Source organism: Ailuropoda melanoleuca, chromosome 2, assembly GCF_002007445.2.
Source record: "Ailuropoda melanoleuca isolate Jingjing chromosome 2, ASM200744v2, whole genome shotgun sequence".
NCBI classification, from domain to species: Eukaryota; Metazoa; Chordata; class Mammalia; order Carnivora; family Ursidae; genus Ailuropoda; species Ailuropoda melanoleuca.
In genome coordinates, this window is record NC_048219.1 from 110,951,472 (window position 1) to 110,978,058 (window position 26,587).

At 36.1% G+C, this 26,587-nt stretch overlaps 1 protein-coding gene across 11 annotated transcripts in view; it reads left to right on the forward strand.

The window, feature by feature from the left end:
- SPOPL (speckle type BTB/POZ protein like) overlaps positions 1 to 18,967 on the forward strand; it is a 71,508-nt gene extending 52,541 nt beyond the window's left edge. For 6 of the 11 annotated variants that reach the window (XM_034654498.1, XM_002924263.4, XM_034654494.1 and 3 more), the window contains 4 exons: positions 525 to 647; positions 11,361 to 11,503; positions 11,594 to 11,647; positions 14,746 to 14,890. In XM_034654498.1, the coding sequence (XP_034510389.1) occupies positions 525 to 647; positions 11,361 to 11,503; positions 11,594 to 11,647; positions 14,746 to 14,890 (465 nt within the window). Of the gene's footprint in view, positions 1 to 524; positions 648 to 11,360; positions 11,504 to 11,593; positions 11,648 to 14,745 lie in introns of all 11 variants that reach the window. The other 5 variants (XM_034654501.1, XM_034654499.1, XM_034654502.1 and 2 more) reach the window with 3 other exon arrangements.
- Positions 18,968 to 26,587: the final 7,620 nt, after the last annotated feature.

The following is a 26,587-nucleotide window of genomic DNA, read 5'->3' on the forward strand; positions in this document are numbered from 1 at the left end:
AGTAGATAGTATGGCATGTCATTTTTGCAAAAAGGAGCATTCCAAGGTAGTAGGCTATGGAATTATTTGAAATACCTGACCCTACTTGTGCTTAAAGCTGGGAATAGCACTATTGGTTATGGGGTCTTAGGCATTGTACTATGACCTTGAAATTCAACAAAGAAAATTTAATAGCTGTCTTCTTCTAAGATACAGGTTAAAAACTGAACACATATATTTTGTTTGGCCTAAAGGCTTTCGGGGGTTTTTTTTGTTTGTTTTTTTGGTTTTTTTTTTTACTCTTTTTAACTGAGGTTTTATATACCTACGTGGTAGTGCTTGACTGGGTATACTTCTGTTAAACCTCCTGCTTCACTTGGCCTGCTTAGCTTACTGAAGATTTACTTACCTCCATTTTAAAGTGAGTTTAAAATAGAGCACTTGGATGCAAATTTAGTTAAATTATTATCAGAGTTTTGCTTTGGTTCATTTGTGCATATGAATGTTCTTTGAGTATAACTATTTTATGTTGTTTTCAATATCAGAATCGAGTGGAAATAAATGATGTAGACCCTGAGGTTTTTAAAGAAATGATGAGATTCATTTACACAGGGAAAGCACCAAACCTTGACAAAATGGCTGACAACTTGTTGGCAGCTGCAGACAAAGTAAGTAATTAGGTCTTAAAAAATCTGAAAAATCTCCTCAAGCTTGTTGTATCTAGAAAGCTATCAAATGAAAAGCCCAAATAACTTAAAATATTGAAGAATTAATTTATACTATTTATAGATGGCTCTTGAGGATATTATGAAATAGCATAGTGGAGATATTATGAAAAGAGATTTTTTTTTAATCAATAAGGCATAAAAATATCTTGAACCAGTTAGAATATATAAATAAAATAAAATAATAAAAAAGAAAATACTGGATTTTTTCCTAACTTAATTCCCTGTATTCAGAGATTGATTTTTTAACATAATAGCACAGAAAGAGAAAAAATGTTAATTTTATAATGTTCTTTTATAATGGCGATTTAAAGCCCACAGCTGATATCATTCTCAGTGGGGAAAAGCTGAGAGCTTTTCCCTTAAGATCAGGAACATGAAAAGGATGCCCACTCTTACCACTGTTGTTCAACATAGTACTAGAAGTCCTAGCATCAGCAATCAGAAAAACACAAAGAAATAAAAGGTATTCAGATTGGCAGAGAAGAAGTCAAACTCTCTGTCTTCACAGATGACATGATACTTTATGTGGAAAACCCAAAAGACTCCACGCCCAAATTACTAGAACTCCATACAGCAATTCAGTAGTGTGGCAGGATACAAAAATCAATGCACAGAAATCAGTTGCTTTTACTATACACTAACAATGTAACTGTAGAAAGAGATATTAGAGAATCGATTCCATTTAGAATAGCACCAGAAACCGTAAGATACCTTGGAATAAACCTAACCCAAGAGGAAAAGATCTATACTCTAGAAACTACAGAACACTTATGAAAGACATTGAATAAGACACAATAAGATGGGAAAACATTCCATGCTCGTGGATTGGAAGAATAAACATTGTTAAAATGTCTGTGCTGCCCAGAGCAACCCATAATTTCAATGCCATCCCAATCAAAATACCAATGGCGTTTTTCAAAGAGCTAGAACAAACTATCCTAAAATTTGTATGGAACCAGAAAAGACCCCGAATCGTCAAGGAAAATGTTGAAAAAGAAAAACAAAGCTGGGGGCATCACGTTGCCTGATTTCAAACTATATTACAAAGCTGTGATCACCAAGACAGCATGGTACTGGCACAAAAACAGACACATAGATCAGTGGAACAGAAAAGAGAGCCCAGATATGGACCTTCAGTTCTATGGTCAACTAATATTTGACAAAACAGGGAAAAATACCTAGTGAAAAAAGTCTGTTCAATAAATGGTCCTGGGAAAATTGGACAGCTATGTACAGAAGAATAAAACTCGGCCATTCTCTTACACCATACACAAAGATAAACTCTAAATGGATGAAAGACCTTAGTGTGAGGAATCCATCAAAATCCTAGAGGAGAACATAGGCAGTAATCTCTTTGATATTGGCCACAACAACTGCTTTCAAGACATGTCCCCAAAAGCAAGGGAAACAAAAGCAAAAATGAACTTTAGGGGCTTCATTAAGCTAAAAAGCTTCTGCACAGCAAAGGAAACAGTCAACAAAACAAAGAGACAACCCATGGAATGGGAGAAGATATTTGCAAATGACATTATAAATAAAGGGCTGGTATCCAAATCTATAAAGAACTTCTCAAACTCACACCCAAAAAAACACATAATCAAGTCAAAAAATGGGCAGAAAACATGAAGAGACACTTCTCCAAAAAAGACATACGAATGGCTAATAGACACATGAAAAAATGTTCAACATCATTAGCCATCAGGGAAATTTAGATTAAAACCACATGGAGGGGCGCCTGGGTGACTCAGTTGTTGAGCGTCTGCCTTCGGCTCAGGGCGTGATCTGGCGTTCTGGGATCGAGCCGCACATCAGGCTCCTCTGCTGGGAGCCAGCTTCTTCCTCTCCCACCCCCCTGCTTGTGTTCCCTCTCTCGCAGGCTTTCTCTCTGTCAAATAAATAAATAAAATCTTAAAAAAAAAAAAACAACCCACATTGAGATACCACCTTACACCAGTTAGGATGGTAAAGATTAATAATAATAAGGCAGGAAACAACGAATGTTGGAGAGGATGTGGAGAAAGGGGAACCCTCTTAAAGTGTTGGTGGGAATGCAAGGTGTTATAGCCACTTTGGAAAACAGTATGGAAGTTCCGCAAAAAGTTAAAAATAGAGCCACCCTATGACCCAGCAATTGGGGTATTTACCCCAAAGATACAGATGTAGTGAAAAGAAGGGGCACGTGCATCCCAATGTTCATAGCAACAGTGTTCACAAAAGCCAGACTGTGGAAGGAGCTGAAATGCCCTTCAGACAAATGGATAAAGAAAATGTGGTCCATATATACAATGGAATATTACTCAGCCATCAGATTGAATGAATACCCACCATTTGCATAGACATGGATGGAACTGGAGGGGATTATGCTAATTGAAATAAGTAAAGCAGAGAAAGACAGTTACATCGTTTCACTTACATGGTTTCACAATTACATGGCTTCACTTACATACTTTGACTTATATGGTTTTCATATAAGGAATAGCATGGAGGACATCAGGAGAGGGAAAGGAAAAACAAAGGGGGGGAATCAGACGGGACACTGTGGACTCCAGGAAACAAGCTGAGGGTTTCAGAGGGAAGGGGGGGGATGGGTTAGAATGGTGATAGGTAGTAAGGAGGGCATATATTACAATGAGCACTGGGTGTTATATGCAAACAATGAAGCATGGAACACTGCATTAAAAACTAATGAAGTACTGTGTAGTAACTAACACAATAAAAAAATTTTTTAAAGATTAAAAAATTACAAAAATACACTTTAAAAAATTATAAAAAATGAAAAATTTTATGTATTAGAACACCCATGAGTGGGGGTGGGGAAGGGGCAGAGAGAGGGGGAGACGCAGACTCCCCACTGAGCAGGGTACCCAACTCGAGACTTGATCCCAGGACCCACCCTGAGATCATAACCTGAGCCGAAGTCAGATGCCCTAATAACTGAGCCACCAGATACCCCTGTAATGTTGATTTCTCAGTTTGAGAAACAATGCAAAAATACCAGAAAATCTCAAAGCCAGTAGTTCTCAATCCTGTAAGCACACTGGGAGGTTTTTCTGAAAGTATTGATGTTCATGCCACTTATGTTAATGTATATAATATGTAAGTTTATGCATATACCTATGTGTGTGAATATTTGCATGTATCTGTACATACACACATACACAAACACACGGAGAGGGAAAAAGAGTGTGTGATATTGTACTTTTTAAAAAGATTTTATTTATTGACAGCACAAGCTGGGGGAGTTGTAGAGGGAGAGGGAGAAGCAGGCTCTTGTTTCTTACGTTGTTGATTTTAGCCATTCTGGCAGGTGTGAGGTGATAATCTCATTTCAGTTTTGATTTGAATTTCCCTGATGATGAGTGATGTTGACCATCTTTTCTTGTGTCTGTTGGCCATCTGGATGTCTTTGGGAAAATGTCTGTCTATGTCTTCTGCCCATTTTTAAATTGGATTATTCTTTTTTGGGATGTTTTATAAGTTCTTCATATATTTTGGATATTAACCCCTTACTGGATATATCATTTGCAGATGTCTTCTCCCATTGTGTAGGTTGCCTTTTAGTTTCGTGGATTATTTCATTTGCTGTGCAGAAGCTTTTTATTTGGTTGAAGTCCCAATACTTTACTTTTGCTTTTGTTTCCCTTGTGCTAGGAGACATATGCAGAAGGAAGTCGCTACGGCCTGTGTCAGAGAGATTACTGCCTGTGTTCTCTTCTAGGATTTTTGTGGTCTTAGGTCTCACATTTAGGTCTTTCATTTTGAATTTATTTTTGTGTGTGGTATACATAAGTGGTACAGTTTTGATTCTTTTGCACGTTGCTGTCCGGTTTTCCCAACACCATTTGTTGAAGACACTCTCTTTTTCCCATTGGATATTCTTTCCTGCTTTGTTGAAGATTAATTGACATATAGTTGTGGGTTCATTTCTGGATTTTCTGTTCTGTTCCATTGATCTATGTGTCTGTTTTTGTGCCAGTACCATACTACTTTGATTATACGGTTTTGTAATACAACTTGAAGTCCAGAATTGTGATGCCTTCAGCTTTGCTTTTCTGTTTCAAGATTGCTTTGACTATTCAGGGTCTTTTGTAGTTCTATATGTTTTATGATTGTTTGTTCTAGCTCTGCAAAAAATGCTACTGATATTTTGATAGGGATTGCATTAAATGTGTAGATTGCTTTGGGTAATATAGACATTTTTACAATGTTTGTTATTCCAATCCATGAGCATGAAATGTATTTCCATTTCTTTGTGTCATCTTAATTTTTTTTATTAGTGTGTTATATTTTTCAGAGTACAGGTCTTTCACCTCTTTGGTTAGGTTTATTCCTAAGTATCTTACTGTTTTTGATGCAGTTGTAAATTACATTGATTCCTTAATTTCTCTTTCTGCTGCTTCATTATTGGCATCTAGAAATGCAACAGGTGGGGCGCCTGGGTGGCTCAGCAAGGTTAAGCGTCTGCCTTCGGCTCAGGGCGTGATCCCTGCATTATGGGATCGAGCCCCACATCAGGCTCCTCCGCTATGAGCCTGCTTCTTCCTCTCCCACTCCCCCTGCTTGTGTTCCCTTTCTCGCCGGCTGTCTCTATCTCTGTTGAATAAATAAATAAATTCTTAAAAAAAAAAAGAAAAGAAATGCAACAGGTTGTTGTATGATGATTTTGTAAATCATGCCTCAGTTCTAGCAGTTTCTTGGTAGAATCATGTCTTATGCAAATAGGGAAAGTTTTATTTCTTCCTTGCTGATTTGGATGCCTTTTATTTCTTTTTGTTGTCTGATTGCCATGGCTAGAATTTCCAGTACTGTGTTGGTGAAAGTGGACATCCTTGTCTTCTTGTTCCAGACCATAGGGGAAAGGCTCTCGCATTTTCCCCCAAAGAGGATGTTAGCTGTGGGGTTTTCACATATGGCCTTTATATGTTGAGGTGTGCCCCCTTTAAACCTAATTTGTTTAAGGTTTTTATCATGAATGGATGTTGTACATTGTCAGATGCCTTTCTGCACCTATTGAAATGATCATATGGTTCTTATCCTTTCTTTTATTAATGTGATCTGTCATGTTGATTGATTTATGAATACTGAACCACCCTTGCAGCTCAGGAATAAATCCTACTTGATTGTGGTGAGTTGTTTTTTTGTTTTGTTTTGTTTTGTTTTTAATGTATTGTCGGATTCAGTATCCTACTGTTTTTTTGAGGATTTTTGCATCTCTGTTCATCAGGAATATTGGCCTGTAGTTCTCCTTTTTAGTGATATGTTTTTCTGGGTAATATTGGCCTCATAGAATGAATTTGGAAGTTTTCCTTCCTTTTCTATTTTTTTAGAATAGTTTGAAAAGAACAGGTATTAACTCTTCTTTAAATGTTTGGTAGAATTTGCCTGTGAAGCCATCTGATCCTGGACTTCTCTTTGTTAGCAGTTTTTGGGTTACTGATACAGTTTCTTTGCTGGTTACCAGTCTGTTCAAGTTGTCTATTTCTTCCTGTTTTAGTTTTGGCAATTTATATGTTTCTAGGAATTTATCCATTTTTTCTAGGTTGTCCAATTTGTTGGGCATATAGTTTTTCATAACATTCTCTTAAAATTACCTGTATTTCTGTGATTTTAGTGGTTATTTCTCTTCTCTCTTTGTGATTTTATTTGGGTCCTTTCTCTTCTCTTTTCTTTTTGATAAGTCTGGCTAGAGGTTTATCGATTCTGTTAATTTTCCCCAGCTCCTAGTTTCTGTTGATCTGTTCTATTAGGGTTTTTTGGTTTTGTGCTTTGTTTTTAGTTTCTATATCATTTATTTCTGCTTTAATCTTTACTATTTCCTTCCTTCTGCTGGCTTTAGGCTTTGTTTGTTATTCTCTATCTAGTTCGTTTAGGTGATAAGTTAGGTTATTTGAGATTTTTCTTGCTTCTTGAGGTAGACTTGTATATTGCTATATACTTCCCTCTTAGGACCAGGACTGTTTTTGTTGCATCCCAAAGGTTTTAGACCATAGTGTTTTCACTTTCATTTGTTTCCATGTATTTTTTTATTTTTAATTTCTTCTTTGAGTTCCTGGTTGACCCATCATTGTTTAGTAACATGTTGTTTAACGTCCTTGTATTTGTGGTCTTTCCAGATTTTTTCTTGTGGTTGACCTTTAGTTTCATAGCATTGTGGTCAAAAAAGGCACATTGTATGAGTTTAGTTTTCTTGTATTTGTTAAGGCCTCTTTGTGGGCTAATTTGTGATTATTCTGGAGAGTGTCCCATGTGCACTTGGAAAGTATGTGTATTCTGCTCTTTCAAGATGGAATGTTCTGAATATATCTGGTAAGTCCATCTGGTCCAGTGTGTCATTCAAAGCTGTTGTTTCCTTACTGATTTTCTGTTTAGATGATCTGTCCATTGATGTAAGTAGGGTGCTAAAATATCCTATTATTTTATTATTATCAATGGGTTCCTTTATGTTTCTTATTGACATTAACGTATTTGGGTGCTCCCATGTTTGGTGCATAATTATTTACAGTTGTTGTATCTTCTTGTTGGATTGTCCCCTTTATAGTATAGTGTCCTTTGTCTCTTGTTACAGTCTTTATTTCAAAGCGTAGTTTGATGTAAGTATCAACTACTCTGGCTTTCTTTTGACATTCATTTGCATTGTTAATTTTCTCCATCCCCTCACTTTGAATCTGCAGGTGTCTTTAGATCTAAAATGAGTCTTTCATAGGCAGCATATATGGGTCTTGTTTTTTATCCATTCTGACACTCTGTGTCTTTTGATTAGAGTATTAGTCCATTTACATTCAAAGCAATTATTGAGAGCTATGTATTTATTGCCATATTATTACTTGTTATTGTTTCTGGAGATTTTCTCTGATCCTTTGTCTTTGTTACCTTTGGACTCTCCTTTGCAGTCAAACAGTACCCTTTAACATTTCTTGCAAGGGTTGATTTAGTGGTCATGAACTCCTTTAGTTTTGCTTTTCTAGGAAACTATCTCTCCTCCTATTCTGAGTGACAGGCTTGCTGGATAGACTGTTCCTGGCTGCAGATTTTTGCCATTCAGCACTTTGAATATATCATGCCACCCTCTTCTGGCTTGCCAAATTTCTGTTGAGAAATCTCCAGCTAGTCTTAGGGGTCTTCCTTTTTAAGTTGAGGACTTCTTTTGTCTCACTGCTTTTAAGATTTTTTTTATCACTGTATTTTGCAAATTTAATTATAATGTCTTGGTGTGGGCCTGCTTTTTTTGATTTTGATGGGAGTTCTCTATGCCTCCTGGATCTGCAGGTGTGTTTCCTTCCCCAGATTAAGGAAGTTTTTAGCTGTTATTTCCTCCCTCAAGTAAATTTTCTGCCCCCTTTGCTCCCTGTTCTTCTTCTGGATTCTTACCATAGGAATGTTGTTACATTTGATGGAGTTACTGAGTTTCCTAAGCCTGTTCTCATGTTGTAAAATTCTTCCTTTTTGGTGAGTTTCATTATTTTCCATTATTTTGTCTTCTGATTCACTAATCTGTTCCTCTGCTTCTTCCAGCCTGCTGTTCATTTCATCAAGCCTGATCCTGTTCACTGTATCTTGTTCTCTGATCCTTTTTTAATTCCTTTATCTCTGTGGTAGGGGTCTCACTGATTTCTTCCATTCTTTTCTCAAGTCTAGTGAGTTTCCTTACAATCATTGCTTTAAATTCTCCATCAAGCATATTACTTACATCTGTTTCACTTTGATCTCTGGCCATGACCTTATCTTGTTCTTTCATTTTGGATAATCTTCTCATGTCTTCTCATTTTGTCCAAGTCTGGCCCTGCTTCTCTGTGTTAGAAAAATCAGTTAAGTCTCCTGCTCCTGAAAGTAATGGCCTAATGAAGAAGAGGGTTATGTAGTGCCCAGGGCCTGGCACTTCCAGGGAATGTCTCCAGTGTGCTCTGCATGCACTCTGCTATTGCGTTCTGGTTACTCTGTCCTTTAGGCCAGTTGTCCATAAGACTGTTCTTGCCTGCTGGAGGCAGTGTTTCATCCCTGACATGAACGTGGTGAGTTTTAACTATGTGTGCTCTCTGCTGCTTGTGAAATGTCACCTGATACCACTTCATCCAGAAGCGAACTACGGGCAGGGTTTGTGCTGGTCTTCTGGCAGAAAGGCCTGCTGTGCTGAGACTGATGGACACTTGACTGAGAAAGGTGGTCCTGCTAGAGTGCAACGAAGTGGCGCTTGCTGTAAGCAAGTAAGGCAGCCAATGTCAGTGCAGTGCTGGCTCTGTATTTATGCTAAGGGGTGGGGGAGTTAACTGGTGCTGGCTAGCTCCTTTGTTCTAGGAGAGGTGTCTCTGAATGCTGCCTCTTGGGGATCCTCTCAGAAAAGAGCAAATAATCTTACCCTGATGTGTCCGAGACATTCTTCAGATAGCTGTTTCCACACAGCCTGGCCCTGGGTTTTTTGTCTGTTTTCTGTCTAGGAGCAGGGCATTATCCTCCAAACTCTATCCCAGCCAAGCCCACAGACTTTTAAAACTCTAGGCTTAAAGCCCCACTTGTTGCAAGAAGTCATGAAATTCAGCTCCTCTCATTGTGCAAGCCAGTGTTTTTGGGGAAACATTCCCATTTGCTTTCCCCTGGGTGCCTCTCTCTCACTCGCTCTCTCTCACCCTTCTCCACGACCACAGCTCCTTCCCTTTCACAGCACCCATAATCTATTCTCCCCTAAACCAGGTCTCCACACTTCCTACCTTTATCAATATGGCCTCTTCTCTTCCTTTAGCTGTGGAGTTTAGAACAAACTGTCAGTCTTCCAGTCTATTTCAGGGGTATTTAGGATGATTTGATATTTATCTAGTTGTGTTCATGGAACAAGAGGAGCCTAAAGTCCTCCTACTCTGTTGCCATATTTCTCTCAAGCTGGAATCTGTTACTTTCTTAACAACTGCCCATGAACCTGTAACTATCTCAATAAAAATTTAATTTAAAAATGACATTTGCAGTAGCATCAAAAATATTAAATATATAGGCATATATCTGGCAAAAGATTTCAAAAGACTGAACTGATAATTACAATATACTGATAAGTGAAATTCAGGTACTAACTAAATAAATGGAAAGAGAAATTTTGTTCCTGAACTAGTAGTCTCAATATTAAAATTTCAGTTCTTAAAATTCACTAGTAGAACCAACATGTCCTTAGCAGGGTTTTTGTTTTGGTTTGGTTTGTTTTGACAAGTGGATATAAAATTTACGTGCAAATGTAAGAACCTAGAACAGTCAGATAACTTTGAAAAAGAAGATCAAAGTAGAGGGCTAAAACTGCATGATATTATTATAAACCTTTTAGTATGTAAGGGGCACTTGGGTGGCTCAGTCGGTTAAGCGTCTGCCTTTGGCTCGGGTCATGATCCCAGGGTCCTGGGATCGAGCCCCGCATAAGGCTCATTGCTTGGCAGGGAGCCTGCTTCTCCCTCTGCTTCTGATGCTCCCCCTGCTTGTGCTCTCCCACCCCACAAATAAAAAAATCTTTTTAAAAAATAAATAAAAGTAAATGAAGCTTTAGGATTTAAGACTGTGTTGTATTGGTAACAAGGTAGACAGCTTATTGGAACAGGATGGAAAGTACAGAAATAGACTGTCACATATGTTGATATCTATTTTTTGATAAAAGTGAAAAGATAGTTCAATGAAGAAGGAATGCAGAAACAAATGTGGTAGGTCTATACACAATGGAGTGTTTTTTAGCAATAAAAAGCATTGAACTGTTGATAAAATGGCAAAGACATGCATGAATTTCAGAATAAGTATGCTGTGTAGAAGCCAGTCAAAAATGAGTACAAATTATATGATTTCATTTATGGAAGACTCCAGAAAATGCAAACTACAGCAGTAGAAAGCCTATCAGAAGTGTAGCCTGGGGTGGGGCAAGAGGGGCGGATTACAAAGAGGAACAAACTTTTGGGGATGATAAATATGTTCAGTGTCATGATTTAATGACGGTTATATAGTATAAACTTTAAATATGTGCAGTTTGCTGTATATCAGTTACACTTCAGTAAAGCTGCTAAAGTTGTCATAATAACTGAAGAAGTGGTTATCAAAATGATTTTTTCAGCTTTATAATTCATTCTTTAAGATTGAGCAGTGAGTGGCAGCATACAGTGTACTGGCTGGTACCCTTTGGCATTTAAAATAGAGAAGAGAGATTCACTGAAAGTACTGAGCAAGAAGGGTTTTTTAAAAGAATAAAACCCTGATTTTAAAATTGACAGTATGTATTTTTCACAAATTGAAATTTTCTAAGCAAAATTAGTGTTTCTCTTGAATTCATTCATTTGTATCTTCTTAATATTAGGTTAAAATAACTTTAAGACTTCTTATTCTCAGTCATAGGGGCACCTAGGTGGCTCAATTGGTTAAGTGTCTGCCTTCGGCTCCGGTCAAGATCCCAGCATCCTGGGATCGAATCCTGCATCATCTCCCCCGCTTGTGCACTTGTGCACGCACGCTCTCTCTCTCTCTCTCTCATAAATAAATAATCTTTTAAAAAATAAAGGACTTTTTTTAATTCTCAATTCAAAGTGTAATATGCTTTAACTTTATTTTCTACATTACAGACAGCAAGTATTTTCTAAATTACAAATACCAAGTATTTAGTTTGAGTAAATCTTTAATTGTTATGTTTTTCCTTTTGGATAGTATGCACTGGAACGGCTGAAGGTCATGTGTGAAGAAGCTTTGTGTAGTAACCTCTCAGTAGAAAATGTTGCTGATACCCTTGTCCTTGCAGATTTGCACAGTGCAGAACAGTTGAAAGCACAAGCCATAGACTTTATTAATAGGTAAGCTATGCCTATATTTCAGTGGGCATGACACCTTCAACATTTTTTCACCGGACTTTTTTTTTAAGTGTGTTTAAATCTTCAATGCAGGTGCAGTGTACTTCGACAGCTTGGGTGTAAAGATGGGAAAAACTGGAACAGCAAGTAAGATGACATCAGTTTCTGACTTAAAGTTGATCTGCATACATGAAATTGTTTGCATAGCCTTTTGCTCATCTACAATAAGTATGAATCCAGATTATTAGTTATATGAAGCAAACTGCCAGTTATTTTAAAAAATAATAATTTGACTTAGTGGATTCTTGAGGCTATGCTCCCTTGTAGATCAGCTGCTAATATGAACTGGGATGGACATTTTAATTTCTTAAGCACATATGCTCATAGTATATGGCCGAGTCCAGGTATTTCAGTGGCTATTGGAGATCTTTTCCCTGCCCCTTCAGAAAGCATTTCTATAAGTATGGGAATACTCATTTTATCCTCTGAGGAGTGTTCCCTCCAGATTTGCCTAGGAAGTTTTACATTTGAATGCTCATCCACTGCTTCTTAGGTTAGCCAAGTACCTTGAATCATACGATATTTTAGACTAGCTGCCTAATATTCCCAAATAGTTCAGTTTGTTCTTCCTTTCTCTGGTAAAGCTGTAAGAGGTTTGGTAGAGGTTACATCTTTCTAAGCCTGGGGCTTCTGAATATGACCTAGAACTTATTATTCCCTTCTTATGTTTTCTTCTCTCATTTTTAGAGTGATTTGTCTACTTTTTATAATTATACATAATCCAAAAAGGTGAAGAGTTGATAGTTTGAAGAATTTGCACCTGCCTTTGATTAGTTTTTACCTATAAAGCCTTCAGTTCCATTTTCACATATTATCAAAAGTTGATATAGGTGAAAAAAAGACAGTGTTAGAGACAATAAAATGAGTGACCTAATTACTTCCCATTGTTTTCATCTGTGACTACTTTTAATTTATTGGTTGTTCTGTATATTGGTTAGTGTGTGATAATACGTTATCACGGTATATGATCCTTAAAAATGCATTTGAATCTAAAATATAACATTAGCAGTAAATGATAATTTTGTGATCCTTTGTACTTAGCCACTTTCAAGGTCTAGTTTTATTCTGTTAAGAAAATATTTTACATCGTACAGTTTTTTTCACTGTCAAAAAATACCAGTTTATTTCACATCCCCTGGAGAAGCTATTGTATGTACAGATCTTCAGTAGATATTTGTTGAATTAAATAAATGAAAATGTCAGGTATATTAAGAGGTATGTATGTGCTTCTGAACAATTAATTAAAATTACAAACATAATGACATAGAGGTAATATGATGTCAGGCAGATTGAAAAAAGTTGTTTTGTTATTTGCTGCTGTTTAGTTCCACAAACATTTACCTAGCATTTATTGTGTCTCAAGCACCATACTAAAGAATTGCATATAAAAACGATTAGGAAAAATCCTTCTCTTGAGAAATTTATCTAATGCTAAAAACTAAGCATGTGATTATAGTATTATAATGTGGTAAATAATGTGATAAAAAGATGTGTACAGGGCACTGTATAAAGGCTGGATGGTTTAGGGATGGCTTCCTGGAGATGACGTCTGAGCCTTTAAACATAAATAGGAATTAGAAAAACTAAGAAGGATATAACAGGCATTGTTAACAGAAAAGATAGCTCAACTAAAGTATAGAAACATGAAGCTGTAGGTGATCATTCATTTGACAGATATTTATATTTATTATCCATTAAATACCCTAGGCACTGTGCTTATACAAAGAATATAGTGGTGACATGACAAATGTTCCCCCTGCCTTCAAGGAGTTTATAGTTTAGCAGGAGGCAAATAGGAATTAGACAGGTAATTGAAATAAAGTGTAACAATGGATAATATATAGCATACCCATCCAAGCATATAGCAAAGGAACCTTACCAAAACTAGGGGAAGAAAGCCTTTTGGGGGAATTAATTGTATAAACACCTGAAGTATTAGTAGGAGTTACTCTGGTAAAGAAGAGGGAAGAAGTGTGAGTTTTATCAGATTGGGGAGCTCGAGCTGGTGATGGTAGTTGAGCAAGGTTAACTACGGGTAGACACATTAGAATGTTATTGGAGTAGTTCAGGAAGAGATGAAGGGTGAAATTAGACTTGATTGGTGGTAGTAGGGTCTAGAGAGAAATGGAAAGATATAATATTTTGAAAGGGCAGTCTATAATATTTGGATATTATTTGACTGGTGGATGGATACAAGGGAGAAAAGAGACAAGGATAACTAGATTTGTTGTTCAAGCAATTCAGTATTTACTCTGCATGCTCAATTGATACACAGTGAACAGTTAAGTATCAGTGTGTGAAATGCCCAAGCATGTAAGCACAGGGTGCATGGGTAGAGAGAAGAAGTAGGAAAACTTGTTTCTCTATCTGAAGAACTTGGATACAGGCAATGGGAACAGTAGAAGAGGATGAAATGTAGACCTATTTGCGTTTGAGAGGAGCAAGATAGGAAAGAAAGACAAATTAGGAGACTGTTCTGATAATCCAAATATGAGATGATGTGAACCTTGACTGGGGATTCGAAATATCTTTGGGAATTAAAATAGGGCTTTTGATAATTGATTTATTAAAGGACAGGGTCTTGGATGACTCAGGTTTTTGACTTGAATCACTGGGTGATGATGGTAACATTAGCTGTTTGGAAATGAGGGAAGAAGAATTTGGGGCGTAGAGAGAGACATGTTGAGTACTTACCTGATGATTCTGAATTTGTAGGTCCTAAGGCCCTTTGAAATAAAGAGAAAAAGTGGTTGGGAGTGTACCTTGTAGGGAGGCTTAGGTTTAGCAAATCAGTCATTATCATCATGAATGGATATGATAGAATGAGTAATGAACATTAAGGGAGAAGAGCAGAGGGCAAAAGTTGGAACTCTAGAGAAAACCTGTGTCTAACAGCCAGGGGAAACCTCTTGAAAGAGCTGGTAAAGAAATGGTAACAGTGGGAGTTAGGACTATGGAGAAAAGTATCACATACTTCCAGAGTATAGAACTTCCAGAATAATTTAATAGTTTTAGTTACAACAGAAGATACCAGTAAGGTAAAGATGGTATTTTCATGAATGCATAGGGCTTGATGACAGAGTGAGGCAAAGTGTTTAAAACATTTTGAAATTTGTAAGATTTTTTTTAAATGATACGTTTTGTAAAGTACTCTTTAATAAACATAACTTAATTTTATTTTCCAGCCAAGCAGCGGACATAATGGAAACATCAGGGTGGAAGTCCATGATTCAGTCTCACCCTCATTTAGTAGCAGAAGCCTTCCGAGCACTAGCATCTGCACAGTGTCCACAGTTTGGCATTCCACGCAAACGGCTAAAACAGTCCTGAAGTCTTCCATGAACTGTAGAAAAATGGAATTGACTTTTTTACTCCTCCAGGTCCAGAAGGATTCTGATATACAAACCATAAGCAAGAGTTGTTTCTGTTGTCTTGTCCACAGAACAGAAGCTGAAAAAGCATATTGCTTGCATTTCAGGTGGATAATTTATGGTTTATTCTTCAGCTTTAAATTAGACTGATTATACTCTAATTCACTTCAAGGCCTTAAATTATCTTCAATGACTTCTCTTGTTCATATAATACTTTAATTTTTTTATTGTGCCTTGTCATTTTGACTAAGGCTATGCAGGATTGCACTAGCTCCATAATGCAGTAATATTGATGATAACTGAAGATATTAAGTTTCAAAAGGATCTTCCATTAGTTTGAGAAAAAAGCAAAATGAATTTTATAGGGTTTGTCAAAGTTTAAAACTAGGTTCTTCTTAAAAGCACTTGTATTGGAGATTGCTTGATAATGTCTCCAGTCTAAGTTCTATAAATATAGGAGAACCTGCTTACCTTGAAGGTAAGTTACGGCAATACACTGCTTCAATTCTAATTTATTTTTCATTTCAGGGGGCAAATATGCAATGAGTTGGCCCAGATTTTTAGTAAAATTTGTGATGTTTGTCTGTGTTAACTGTCCAACAGACTAAGAGAAGCATAACCTTTGCTTGTGTTTTTTGTGGGTGTATTCAAGTTTACAATGATTGAGAACTGATTGAGGTGAAGATTTCAATAAAAAGCATGTTTTGTGCTGAATTAATTTTTTTTAATTTATAGTAACCTACATTTATATGAAGAATTCTGTCCATGTTGAAAGTAAGGATGACCAAATGTAAATTTAATGAGTTGGGCCAATTAAGAAAGATATATATGCACTTTTAATGTGTAATTTTTGTATGCTAAATGGTACATATATTTTTTTTGTTTTTTGAGGGTATTAATAAGGTATAATTAATTGTGTCTTAACTTTTGAAAGAATTTTTTAAGACTGATGGAAGCAATTGGGATGTTTGTGATAATAGACAAGAAAGATATCCTTGATTATAGTTAAATTGGTTTGAATTTCAGATATTTATTATTGAATTTATTACTGTCTTATCACACTTTGGAGAAGGCAGTTGAACAATAAACAAATCCTGGATACTCTACTCTCCTTAAAACAGTGAACTGATATTATTTGCAGACTAAGGAGAGAACCCTTAGAAATACACAGGCCACACCCTGAACCTTTTTTCCCCCTAGCTTTTCTCCTTTCTAGGTTTCAGTTACTGTACTAACATTGTGGATGATACTGAAATTCTGCATAATGTGAACAGGATAAACTATTTATAAACTGCTTTTCATGGGCCAGTTCTTTATTATAAATGAATTTAGCTTTAAACACATACACATGTTCAGTGTTTGGATAGCTCTGTTCACATGGAGGTCTGTTCTGGTGCATTGTCCCAGAGAAGTAGGAGCAATCAGTGGCAAGTCACTGCATCTGATTTCCTGTAATAGTGACAGTATGCTTCTTAGGCAAGATTTATACTTGACCACAAGGGAAAAAGTGTCACTGGAAAAAAACATATATACCTATATATTCACATATATACTTTATTCTCCAGATTAAAATTTGGATGATGTGTTTATTTAATTTTTGAATTTAGGACAAAAGGAGAAAAATGAAGCCTGAGGTTTTAAAATAGATTTTATTTTTGTTATCTCTTTGTTAGGTATTCACTGAAGCAATCTTAATATAAACAAACACTGTCATATAAGTATTTGTTATCCACAACAAACTGTAGTTTGAAAAGATCATATTTTGAGATAATTTCATTTCTTTCTGTGCAGTTTAATTGGAATCTTCCTTACGTTAACTTATATTTGAAATTGGTAAAATCCATTGGGATTGAAGGATTCTTACATGTTATTGGACTCCATCCTGTGTAAGAATACTTTAGGGAGCAGAACCCAACTTCCTTAACTGGATTGAGTCCATTAAATTTACAATGTACAAATTTAAAACACACACATACATGCACAGGTTGTTTTTAAAAATTTGCCAGGGTCTTTAAACAAAATTCCTCAGGCTATAGAACCTTGTTTTCAAAAAAGTACTGGTAAATCCGTTTATATCAAATGCACCCAGGCTCATTGTGAATTAATTCACTGCTTCCATCTACATTTCTAATGATAGTGACTTCAGTAATAACACCCATATAATGAACACTGCGGCTTGCTCCTACCTACTTACTTTAGTTTTTCTTGCAGATCTAAAGGGTTTTATTATAAAGTTGTTTTTTGCTTTTTTGAAGTTTGGTAGCACATTTTGTACCAAAAACGTCAAACACTGTGCTGTGAGAATATCCACGTTTGTAAAAATGTCCACTTTTCAGATAATATAATGCCTACTATTATACTAACAGAATCGTATCATAGTTGATTTATTTTTTTTATTTATTATGGGGTTTTTTTTTTTTTTGGTATTATGGGTTCTTGAGGCAATGAAAAAAAAAAACCTAATGTATTCTGACGTGAGTGCTCTAATTTTTCATTTTGAAACTACACACATTGTCTTCAGTAGGCACAGATTCTGTCCTGAGCAGTTTTGCCTTACATCAGCCTGCTCTTGTTTCCCTTTTGTCACCTAAACAGAGCTTTTCCTTAGAAAAGTAGTGATTGGTTTTAAATGTTACATGTTATCAAAGTAACCATTGGAGATCTGTTCATTAGCTTGAGATACAGAAACACTGTATTTGTGCCTTTTTCATTTTTAAATTTTAACATATATTGGTATTTAGAGCACAAATATGAAGGTGCCATAATGTTATGGCTTGCCATTGTTACCTCCTTGAAACTTGTGTGTCATTGTCTTGAAATAGTAATTGGAGAACCATGCATGTATTATGTCATTTGGACGTGTGTGTGTATGTGTACACGTACTTGTGTTTGCTTGGACTTGCGTGTGGTATGTTCAGAAGAGTGAATTTCTGAAAATAGGACTCAGTTAAATGTTGAAAATTCAGGTTAGTTGGAATATTTCATTAAATGTGCTTATTTGGGGGGTCAGTTGATAGGAAATTATAATTTTCAAAAATGTGACCATTTACTGCATGATGAAATGTGAAACCAGTGCCTTTTTAGGACATCAATTTTAAAGTTAAGTTTTAAAATATTCACAAAGATCTCTTAAAAACTTGTCATGAGCATTATTAGCTTATTTTTTAAACTAGACCTCAGTTAGAATTTAAATTGCCAAAATATAATTACTGATTTATTTACCCATTTAAGTTTTGTGCATAAATGTAAAAACTAAGTACAATTTTTTATGAAAATGTGGATCATATACACTACCCAGTGTTAATAAATTAGAACACTAGAGACTTCAGTAAATTGTTTTGTTAAAATCCAACTCAACAAGCTTTCCTCATAAGGTATTTGAAAGGTGAATTATTCTGACTTGGACATTCTTGCTCTTTGGATAAAATAAAAATATTCAATGTATTCTTGCAAAAGGAGGTGGGTGGGTGGGTTTTACTGTTTTCAGATTATAAAGACAGCACTTTCAGCACATAAGAGTATTTTGCAAACCTCTTTTATACAGATTATGAGCTCTACTTTATTTAAGTGTTCATGGAATGATGTCAATTTTAGGTCTAGTTCAACAAATATTGAGTGCCTACCATATGCAAGACTTCCTCTTCACTAGGAATGAAATCACCACACCGTGTCTTCTGTTTGCAGTATGTGGACTTTATGTTTAAAAAGGAATTCTTATATTTAAATCTTATTCTGTTTGAGTTTATCGTTGTATACTGTAACCCAGTTAATTTCACATCCAGTTTTTTAGAATGAAGATACAACTTAAGTGAGTCCCATTTTTGAAAATAAAATTCTAAAATTATTTAAGAATTAATTCTGGGGGAACTTGATTTTCAAGATTCAAATGTGTAAAGACTTATATGAACTTTTCAGCCTCATTTTTAATCAGCTGATGTTAATGATGAGATACATACTTTTTGTATCTTGTTGCTGAAAATATTTTTTGCATTTCAGCACGTTGAGTTAAAATAAAGTTTTTACTACTTATTCAGAATTAATTGGTTTATTTTGTGTTTATTTGAAAATATGAACTTTTTCATTTTCAGATTGCTATGATGCTTTGCAAAAGAGCCATGTGTTTGATGTTGTAACTTTAAATTATGCATAGTAGTTGTCTTTCCTACAGAGGAAAGCTACTATTTTTTGGAACCTACTAAAGACTTACTCCTTAACTGTGAGAAATACCTATATTTGCTTTGATGTATGCATTATCAATATTGAAAGATTTATGCTAATGTCACGTAACTTTAATATAATACTTAAAGATCACCTTTCCCTGGTCCTCCTGTCCCTTCTTTAATTTTAACTGGCAAGTTAATTATTGCTGCCATCAAAAAGGGCAGAATTGGGTCAGTGCATTCCTGGCCTCGTTTAGTAACAGTAACACAATTAGTGCATGAAAATTATGGCCAAAGTGGCAGTAGTATGAATGCACAGTGAGAAACCTTCCATTCACCCAACACACATACACATGTATGCATATACTAAATTACCCTTAGAAGAATCAAAGAAGGATTGAATAACTTAAATAGGGCAGGTAGTGGTCATATTCTAAACTTTAAATGAATTATGTATAACCATTCCCCTTCTACTCTGCAGCAGCCAACACTCTGAATATATTTTTTAGAACATTGGAATGTAGTGTTTCCTCAGTTCTACCACCCAAGAATCATTTATTTCTAAGAGAATGCCAAGAGTGTTATTCGTTTTGATCACTACTTTTAAAGAGAAGACACACTTGCATGTAATAATGTTGTTGCTACTTTTTTGGTATCAGAGAGATTTGCATGTATCTGCAGTGGATAGTAGCAAAGAAGTTTGTCCTTTCTGTTATGAATGCTTCCTTTTCACCTCTTCTTCTATTGCCTTCCATCCGTAATTTTTTGTAAAGGATTCAGGTATGGCCAAACAATTGCAGGACTTAAGAATAACAATACAGCACACCAAAAAACAAAACACAACAAAAAAGTGTCCTGACAATTCTGATACTCACTTTGCTCTAAAATAGATTCACTGCCATAGCAGGTTATTAGAATGTATGCTTAATTTTAGCTAAAAAGTTGTGCAGTTCATCTAAATGGAATGGGCAGAAATGAGGAAAAATAAAAATGACGTGCATCTGAAAAAGAGGAGAAAAATTAGATGCATCAAACTTGATAAATACCAGAAATGCAAAGCAGAAATTTGAATCAATAGAAAGCAAGGCTCATAAATGCTCCCAAATCACAAAGACAAGAATAGATGAAAATAAAGATGATTCAGTTTAATTTCTATATCCAAATAATGAGTGCCATTGTACCGAACTTGATAATATAAACAAAATATAAATAGCCCATATCCTCATAAGTATATTCTTGAAGTAAGCACAGTTACATAATATAATATGTATGTGAATTGTGATAGGAGTGCAAGAGTGCCACTTAATCTGGGACGGGGATGGAGATCCCAGATGTCCTCTGAGGAAGCGATGTCTAAATTGAAATTGAGTGGAAGTTAGGCAGCTTAGTGGGAGTGTCATCCAACCCATTATGTGAAATCCCAGAGGTTGACCAAGATTCATAGAAAATGTGTGTGAGAATGAAGATGAACATGGCTATATCCTTATGTGTAAGAGAAGGGAAGAGTAAACCAGAAGGTGAAGGTCATGATTTTTTTAAAGGTATTAGAGGAATCAAATTTAACCTGAGTGTTGAGGGATTTGAAGTGCGGTTATGTCATGATCAATAATCTATCAATCTTCAGATGAATTGGAGGGGGCTAGAGGAGAAGGTAAAGAGACTTCTGAAGAGATGAGGAATGCTAGTGCTCTGCTAGGCCAGGAGCACTGAAATGGAGCAAAAGGGAGAAATCTATGAGGAAATACTGCGAGAGCTTGGAAATAAATTGCGTATGCTAGAAGGAAGAGACAAGATTCAGGAGTGACTCCGAGGTGGTGTATTTGAGCAACTGGGTGGAGGGTAGTACCATTCATGGATACAGTAATCACGAGAGGAACAGCAGCTTTGAGAGAAAAACCAATTATTTTGATTTGGAGCCTGTGGAGCTTAAGATTGCTATCGGACATTCTGGTTGGGTATGTGATCCTTAAACATGAGAGTGATCTGGGTTATAAAGTCAGGAATCCTCAACATACAGAAGATAATCGGTGCATGCAGGTTAGTAAAAAAGACAGCACAGGGAAGAAACAAGAACAGAGAATAGCTTACAAAAGACGATGGCCACAAAGATAAAACCAGAAGAGTGATTCATCCCAGAAGTTGGAAAAAAGGAATGCTTCAAGAGAAGAAATGGCTAACAGCGTCAAGTGCCGAGCCGTCAAGTAGGAAGCTAGAACATGAAATTTTTGAAAGGAGACATGACAGGAGTCTGAAGTGGGGAAAGAAGTAGGATCGGAGTGAGGAAATGGATGTTCCAAGTATAGAACATAGGATGTTTGGCGAAAACAGCAAGGAAGAAACTAGCTGTGGGATGGGGTTAGGATCAGTTTTTTATTTTGCTCTCCTTTTTGGTAGGAGAAGTGTCTGTATATTAAGGTAATGATGAGGAGTCAGAAAGTAGAAAACAGATGGGATTACTGAGGTTTTAGTCAGAAGAGAAAAGAAATGGAATTAGATGCCAGACAGGAGATTGCTCCTAACATGTGCAGGGGAGAAATGATGGATGCAGAGTCAGACTTCACATTGTTTTGTTTTGGCCTGAAAGTTAATATTTTATGTCTCATTCCTTGTGAAGTCATCTATTCAGAATAAAGGGGCAGGTGATGGGTTTAGAGCAGGGGTCAGCAAATTTACTTCGTAAAGGACTTAGAAAATATTTTACCTGCTCAACCAGGCCATTGTAGCGTGAAAGCCACCATGGGCAACATGTAAACAAATGAGTGTGGCTGTGTTCCATTAGAACTATTTACAAAAGCAGGCAGTGGGCTGGATTTGACTCTTGTGCCACAGTTTGCTGAATTCAAAAGTTTGAGAAGACCAGAGGAGTAGATTGGAGACGGCGACTTTACAGAGGATGCGTTAAGGAGAACAAATGTTTGCATAATTGATATTATCAAAAAAATAATTGGAAGACAAACAGTGACTAAAGATACTGTTTTTCTTTTTTTAAAAAGGTGAATTTTGGGGTGCCTGGCTGACTCAGTTGGTAGAGCATATGCCACTTGATATCAGGGTTATAAGTTCAAGCTGCACTGATTGTAGAGATAATTTTTTTTAAAGTGAATTAGGAAATGAGAAAATTTATAGTGCTCCAGGTAGAATTCATGAACAGTTGTCCAAACCTAGACACAATGGGTGACTTGTAAATTGGAAAACTAGGTAGTGTGAGCATCCAAGAAATAAGTATTTTAAAGTCATATTTCTCTGATGAGACTTTCAGTGAAAAATATTTTTATTCAAAACTCTTAGCTGTATAGTAATTCACTTCTAACATTAACATTTAAATTATATAGTAGTAGTATATTAACACAGTGCCTGAAGCATAGGCAATGATGAATATTAATAAAAATTAATCCAATCATAGGAAGTTGAGGCTTGAAAGGACTGGCAATGAGTATTAAACTGTTAGAAGGAAGTCTAACTTATTGTAACATACACAAATATGTATGTAAAAGTTGACCACAGCCCCCTCACCCCAACCTGGTGTGCTCCCAACCCTACCTGCCCCTCCTCCTGCCCTTCAGGATGACCTATGGAGACAGCTATTAGCCTCCCGCAGAGGGGTCTTCTTGCCTTGCTGATGAACCTTGGCTGGTTTAGAAATATAAACTATATAAAATGTAAAAGTATGTTATAAATGTAAAAGTGGTCAGCTATTATAAATACAAAGGAAACCAGACAGGAGGAAGATGGGAAGTGGAATTGGGAAATTGCAAAATTCTTCCTCTTGCATAAACGGGAAGAAAAATATTTTCTTACCGATTTTTAAACTTTGAGTTATAAACATTTAAGAACTTTTTTTTAATTAAGAAACTTTAATTACATCCACTGGTAAAATTTAAAATAGGCTACATATATATCCTCCAAAACGTGTGTGTGGCGAAGTGGGGGGAAAACCAATTAGGACACCAAGAAAAGGAGAAGGCAAAGATAAAATTACAAAGATCTAGCAGAACTAGTATGACGAATGGAATAGGTTAAACGCAGCTACTGGAAGGAAAACTTATTCAGCAATGATCTCATTCAGCAGGTTGTGCTAGCTGTGAATGTAACAATGACAGAGAAATGCCCTATTCTGATGGAATTTACTAAAATCAATAATAAAATATAAGACTTGGGGAAGTAAAGGGTGTTGTGTGGCACATCTCTCAGTCCACAACTGCTAGCCAGGCATAGAGGAAGAAGAGCGTTTTTGTAAAGGAACAAGGGTGACAGCCCAAGGGTAAGAGGGAATGGTGATTTACTGAAATTCAGTAGAGCTGAAGGGTAGTGCTTTTTGTTGATGTGTATGTAGTGCCTCTGTGTGTGTGTGTCTTGTCTTGGGGATAGAAATCCAAGTGAGAGAATCCCAGTAGGACTAAGTCAGGAAAGTCCTTTTAAGTTCTAAATTGCCCAAATTGACTAGATTAAGGGAAAAAACGTAAACAATTATCAAATAATTACATACACGAAAGGCTTGGAATTAGGTTGACTTTATATGGAAATGATTTCAAACTTTCTAGAAACTGATCATTCCCATGATAACTGAATTGAAGTAAATACTGCAAAGTATTTTCTTTTAAGCTATTATAAACCAGATAACCTTAGGAAATTGTAGAAAGTAAATGAAATCATATGTATAAGACTAATGCAGCATCCTAGTGGTTAGCAGTAGCCTAGTAAATGTTCTCACCAACTGTAATTGTGGATTTGTTCATTTCTCCTTTGAGCCCTGTCAATGTTTACTTCTTGTATTTGAAGCCCTTTTTATTAGGTACATGCATATTTAGGATTTTAATGTTTTTCTAATGACTTGATCTTTTAATCATAATGAAATAGTCCTTTTTATTTCTCAGAATCCTGTCTTGAAGCCTCCTTTAGTAATATTAATGTAGCTGCATTGGCTTTTTTTTTTTTTTTTTTTTTTTTTTTTTTTTTATTCGACAGAGGTAGAGACAGCCAGCGAGAGAGGGAACACAAGCAGGGGGAGTGGGAGAGGAAGAAGCAGGCTCATATCGGAAGAGCCTGATGTGGGGCTCGATCCCATAACGCCGGGATCACGCCCTGGCCGAAGGCAGACGCTTAACCGCTGTGCCACCCAGGCACCCCTGCATTGGCTTTTTAAAGCTTACATTACCATGGTGCCTATATTGTCACTCTTTCAACTTCAACCTGTTTGTGTTTTTATATCTAAAGTGAGTATTTTGTAGACAATGTATACTTGTGTCTTATTTTTCTATCCAGTCAAATAAGTTCTGCTTTTTAATTAGTGTGTGTAAACTATAAATACATTATTTAAAGTACATTATATAATTACTGATATGTTAAAATTTGCATCTGTTGTCTTGATATTGCTTTTCTTTATTTCCCTTTTTCCCCCTTTGTTGTTCCTTTCCTGCTCTTTTTGTATTTTTTAAAAAATATTTTTAATATTTTAATTTTTTGTCGTTCTAGACATTACAGTATATATCCTTATCACAGTCTACTTGCAATTAATGTTGCGTCATTTCATTTAAACTATAAAACATGTACACCTGTTTCATTTGTCACTGCCTTATCCTTTGCACCACTCTTGACATACGCTTTACTTCAATATATACTATAAACCCTACAATATCATGTTATTGTTCTAAACAGTCAATAGCACTTTTAAAGAAATTAAAGAGAGGAAAATGAAAGACAATATTTTCTATTTACCCACATATTTACTATTCAATGCTCTTATTCCCATAAATCTGCCTTTCCATCTATTTATTGCATTTATTTAGAGAGCTCTGGAGACAGTGTTGGATAAGTTAGTGATTGATAATCTGAAAAGTAAACAAATATGCAAACAAAAATATTTGTTAACTCCTGGGAATGAAAATAGTTCTACAGAGAGGAAATGAAATCAGCATACCATGTGCCCTGCCTGAGAAGGATGTTTTTATACCAACATCATGATGGAAACACTGAATATTGTCATAACCACAAATTGTGATTTTATGCTCTTAATCTTTCTTAGTGGGAAATTAATTTAATAAATAGTCATAACAGCAAGTTGGGAGTTTGGAAATGGGAAGATAAGTTCCAGAGGGAAGCTCTGACAGTTGGCAGTTTGCCTCTGGAAAGCAAGAGTGGCAGTAAAGTAGGGGACTGCTCTTTCTCCTAACAGGTTTAAATTTACCATTTAACTTCTTATATTATATACATGTACTAATCTGATAACAAACCATTGTGAAGCTAGTGGGAATATTCCATTGAGAGGAAAAACACGAGTATAGAACAAACAGACTAATGGACCAAGTAAGACTTCTGACTACACACATTGTTGGTATGATAATCCACACAGTAAGTGGCCTTAAATACAAGAAAAGATAGTTGTTCTGGTCTGTTGAACAAGAGGAAAGGATGATAGGACCAGAGCATATGATGGTAGGTTTCTGTGTTTGGTGGTAGGAAATTGAAGGGTGTCCTGGTTCTATTATCTCTATGAAGTCAGCATGAGAGTAAAACGCAAGCCAAGTGTTACTGCTTTACCCTGAGGCCCACGAGTGATGACAATGAGAGGATTTTTTTTATGATTTAGAAAATTTCCATTCATTTTCTTTGGGTTATTTTTGTTGTCATGCTCATCCTTATAGCCTGATACTTTACTACTTATTTTGTATGTTTCCTTTCATAATTTCTCTTTTCCTTCCGCTTAGTCTCAGGTTTACTCCCCTCAAAAGCCTAGTCTTTTGAAGAGGTTCTTTGTTCTCTGAATAACCAAAGTAAGCTTTGTTTATGGATATCTGAGGACTGTTAGCATCTGCAGAAAAATTATAACTGTCTACGACATCCCTATTCGGAACTCCTGTGCTTTGAATAGCATATTGTCTAAATGTTAAAGAAGCTTGAAGTCAAACGGAGATACAAAACAAAGTCTCCTGTGCATGACTTTTCATCTTGAAGAGCCTGCGAATGTGCTCTGGGCCTAGACAAAGGATTTGGTATGCCTGAGATAGTGAATGGAGAAAGCTGCATAGACATTAAAGGATACTCAGTCTAAGCCTGATGAATAGAACTTGGGTCCACTGACATCAGTGTTTCCTGCTCTCAGCCCACATAGACATTGTTAAGTATCTGGGAGTTGGTATCACTGCAATTGAATCCTCTATTGCCTACCAGCTGTGTGTTCTTGGGCGAATTACTTAAACTCTGAGTTCATTACCCCATTTCTTAGAATGTTATTAATAACTTTATTACCTTATAGGAATGTTGTGAGGATTGAATGACAGAGTAGATATGAATGCAGCTGTCACACCTGACATGCATACAAGCACATACTTGGCCACAGGAGGAAGTCACTCTCATCACTCACCACCACCATCAATTGATCAATCCACAGTTAATCCAAACACATCTCTACTAAATTTAGGGAAACTTGCTCTTTAGAGAATCAAGTTTTTATCTTTTCAATGAGGCAATTAACAATTAACAATCAGCTTAAAATTCTG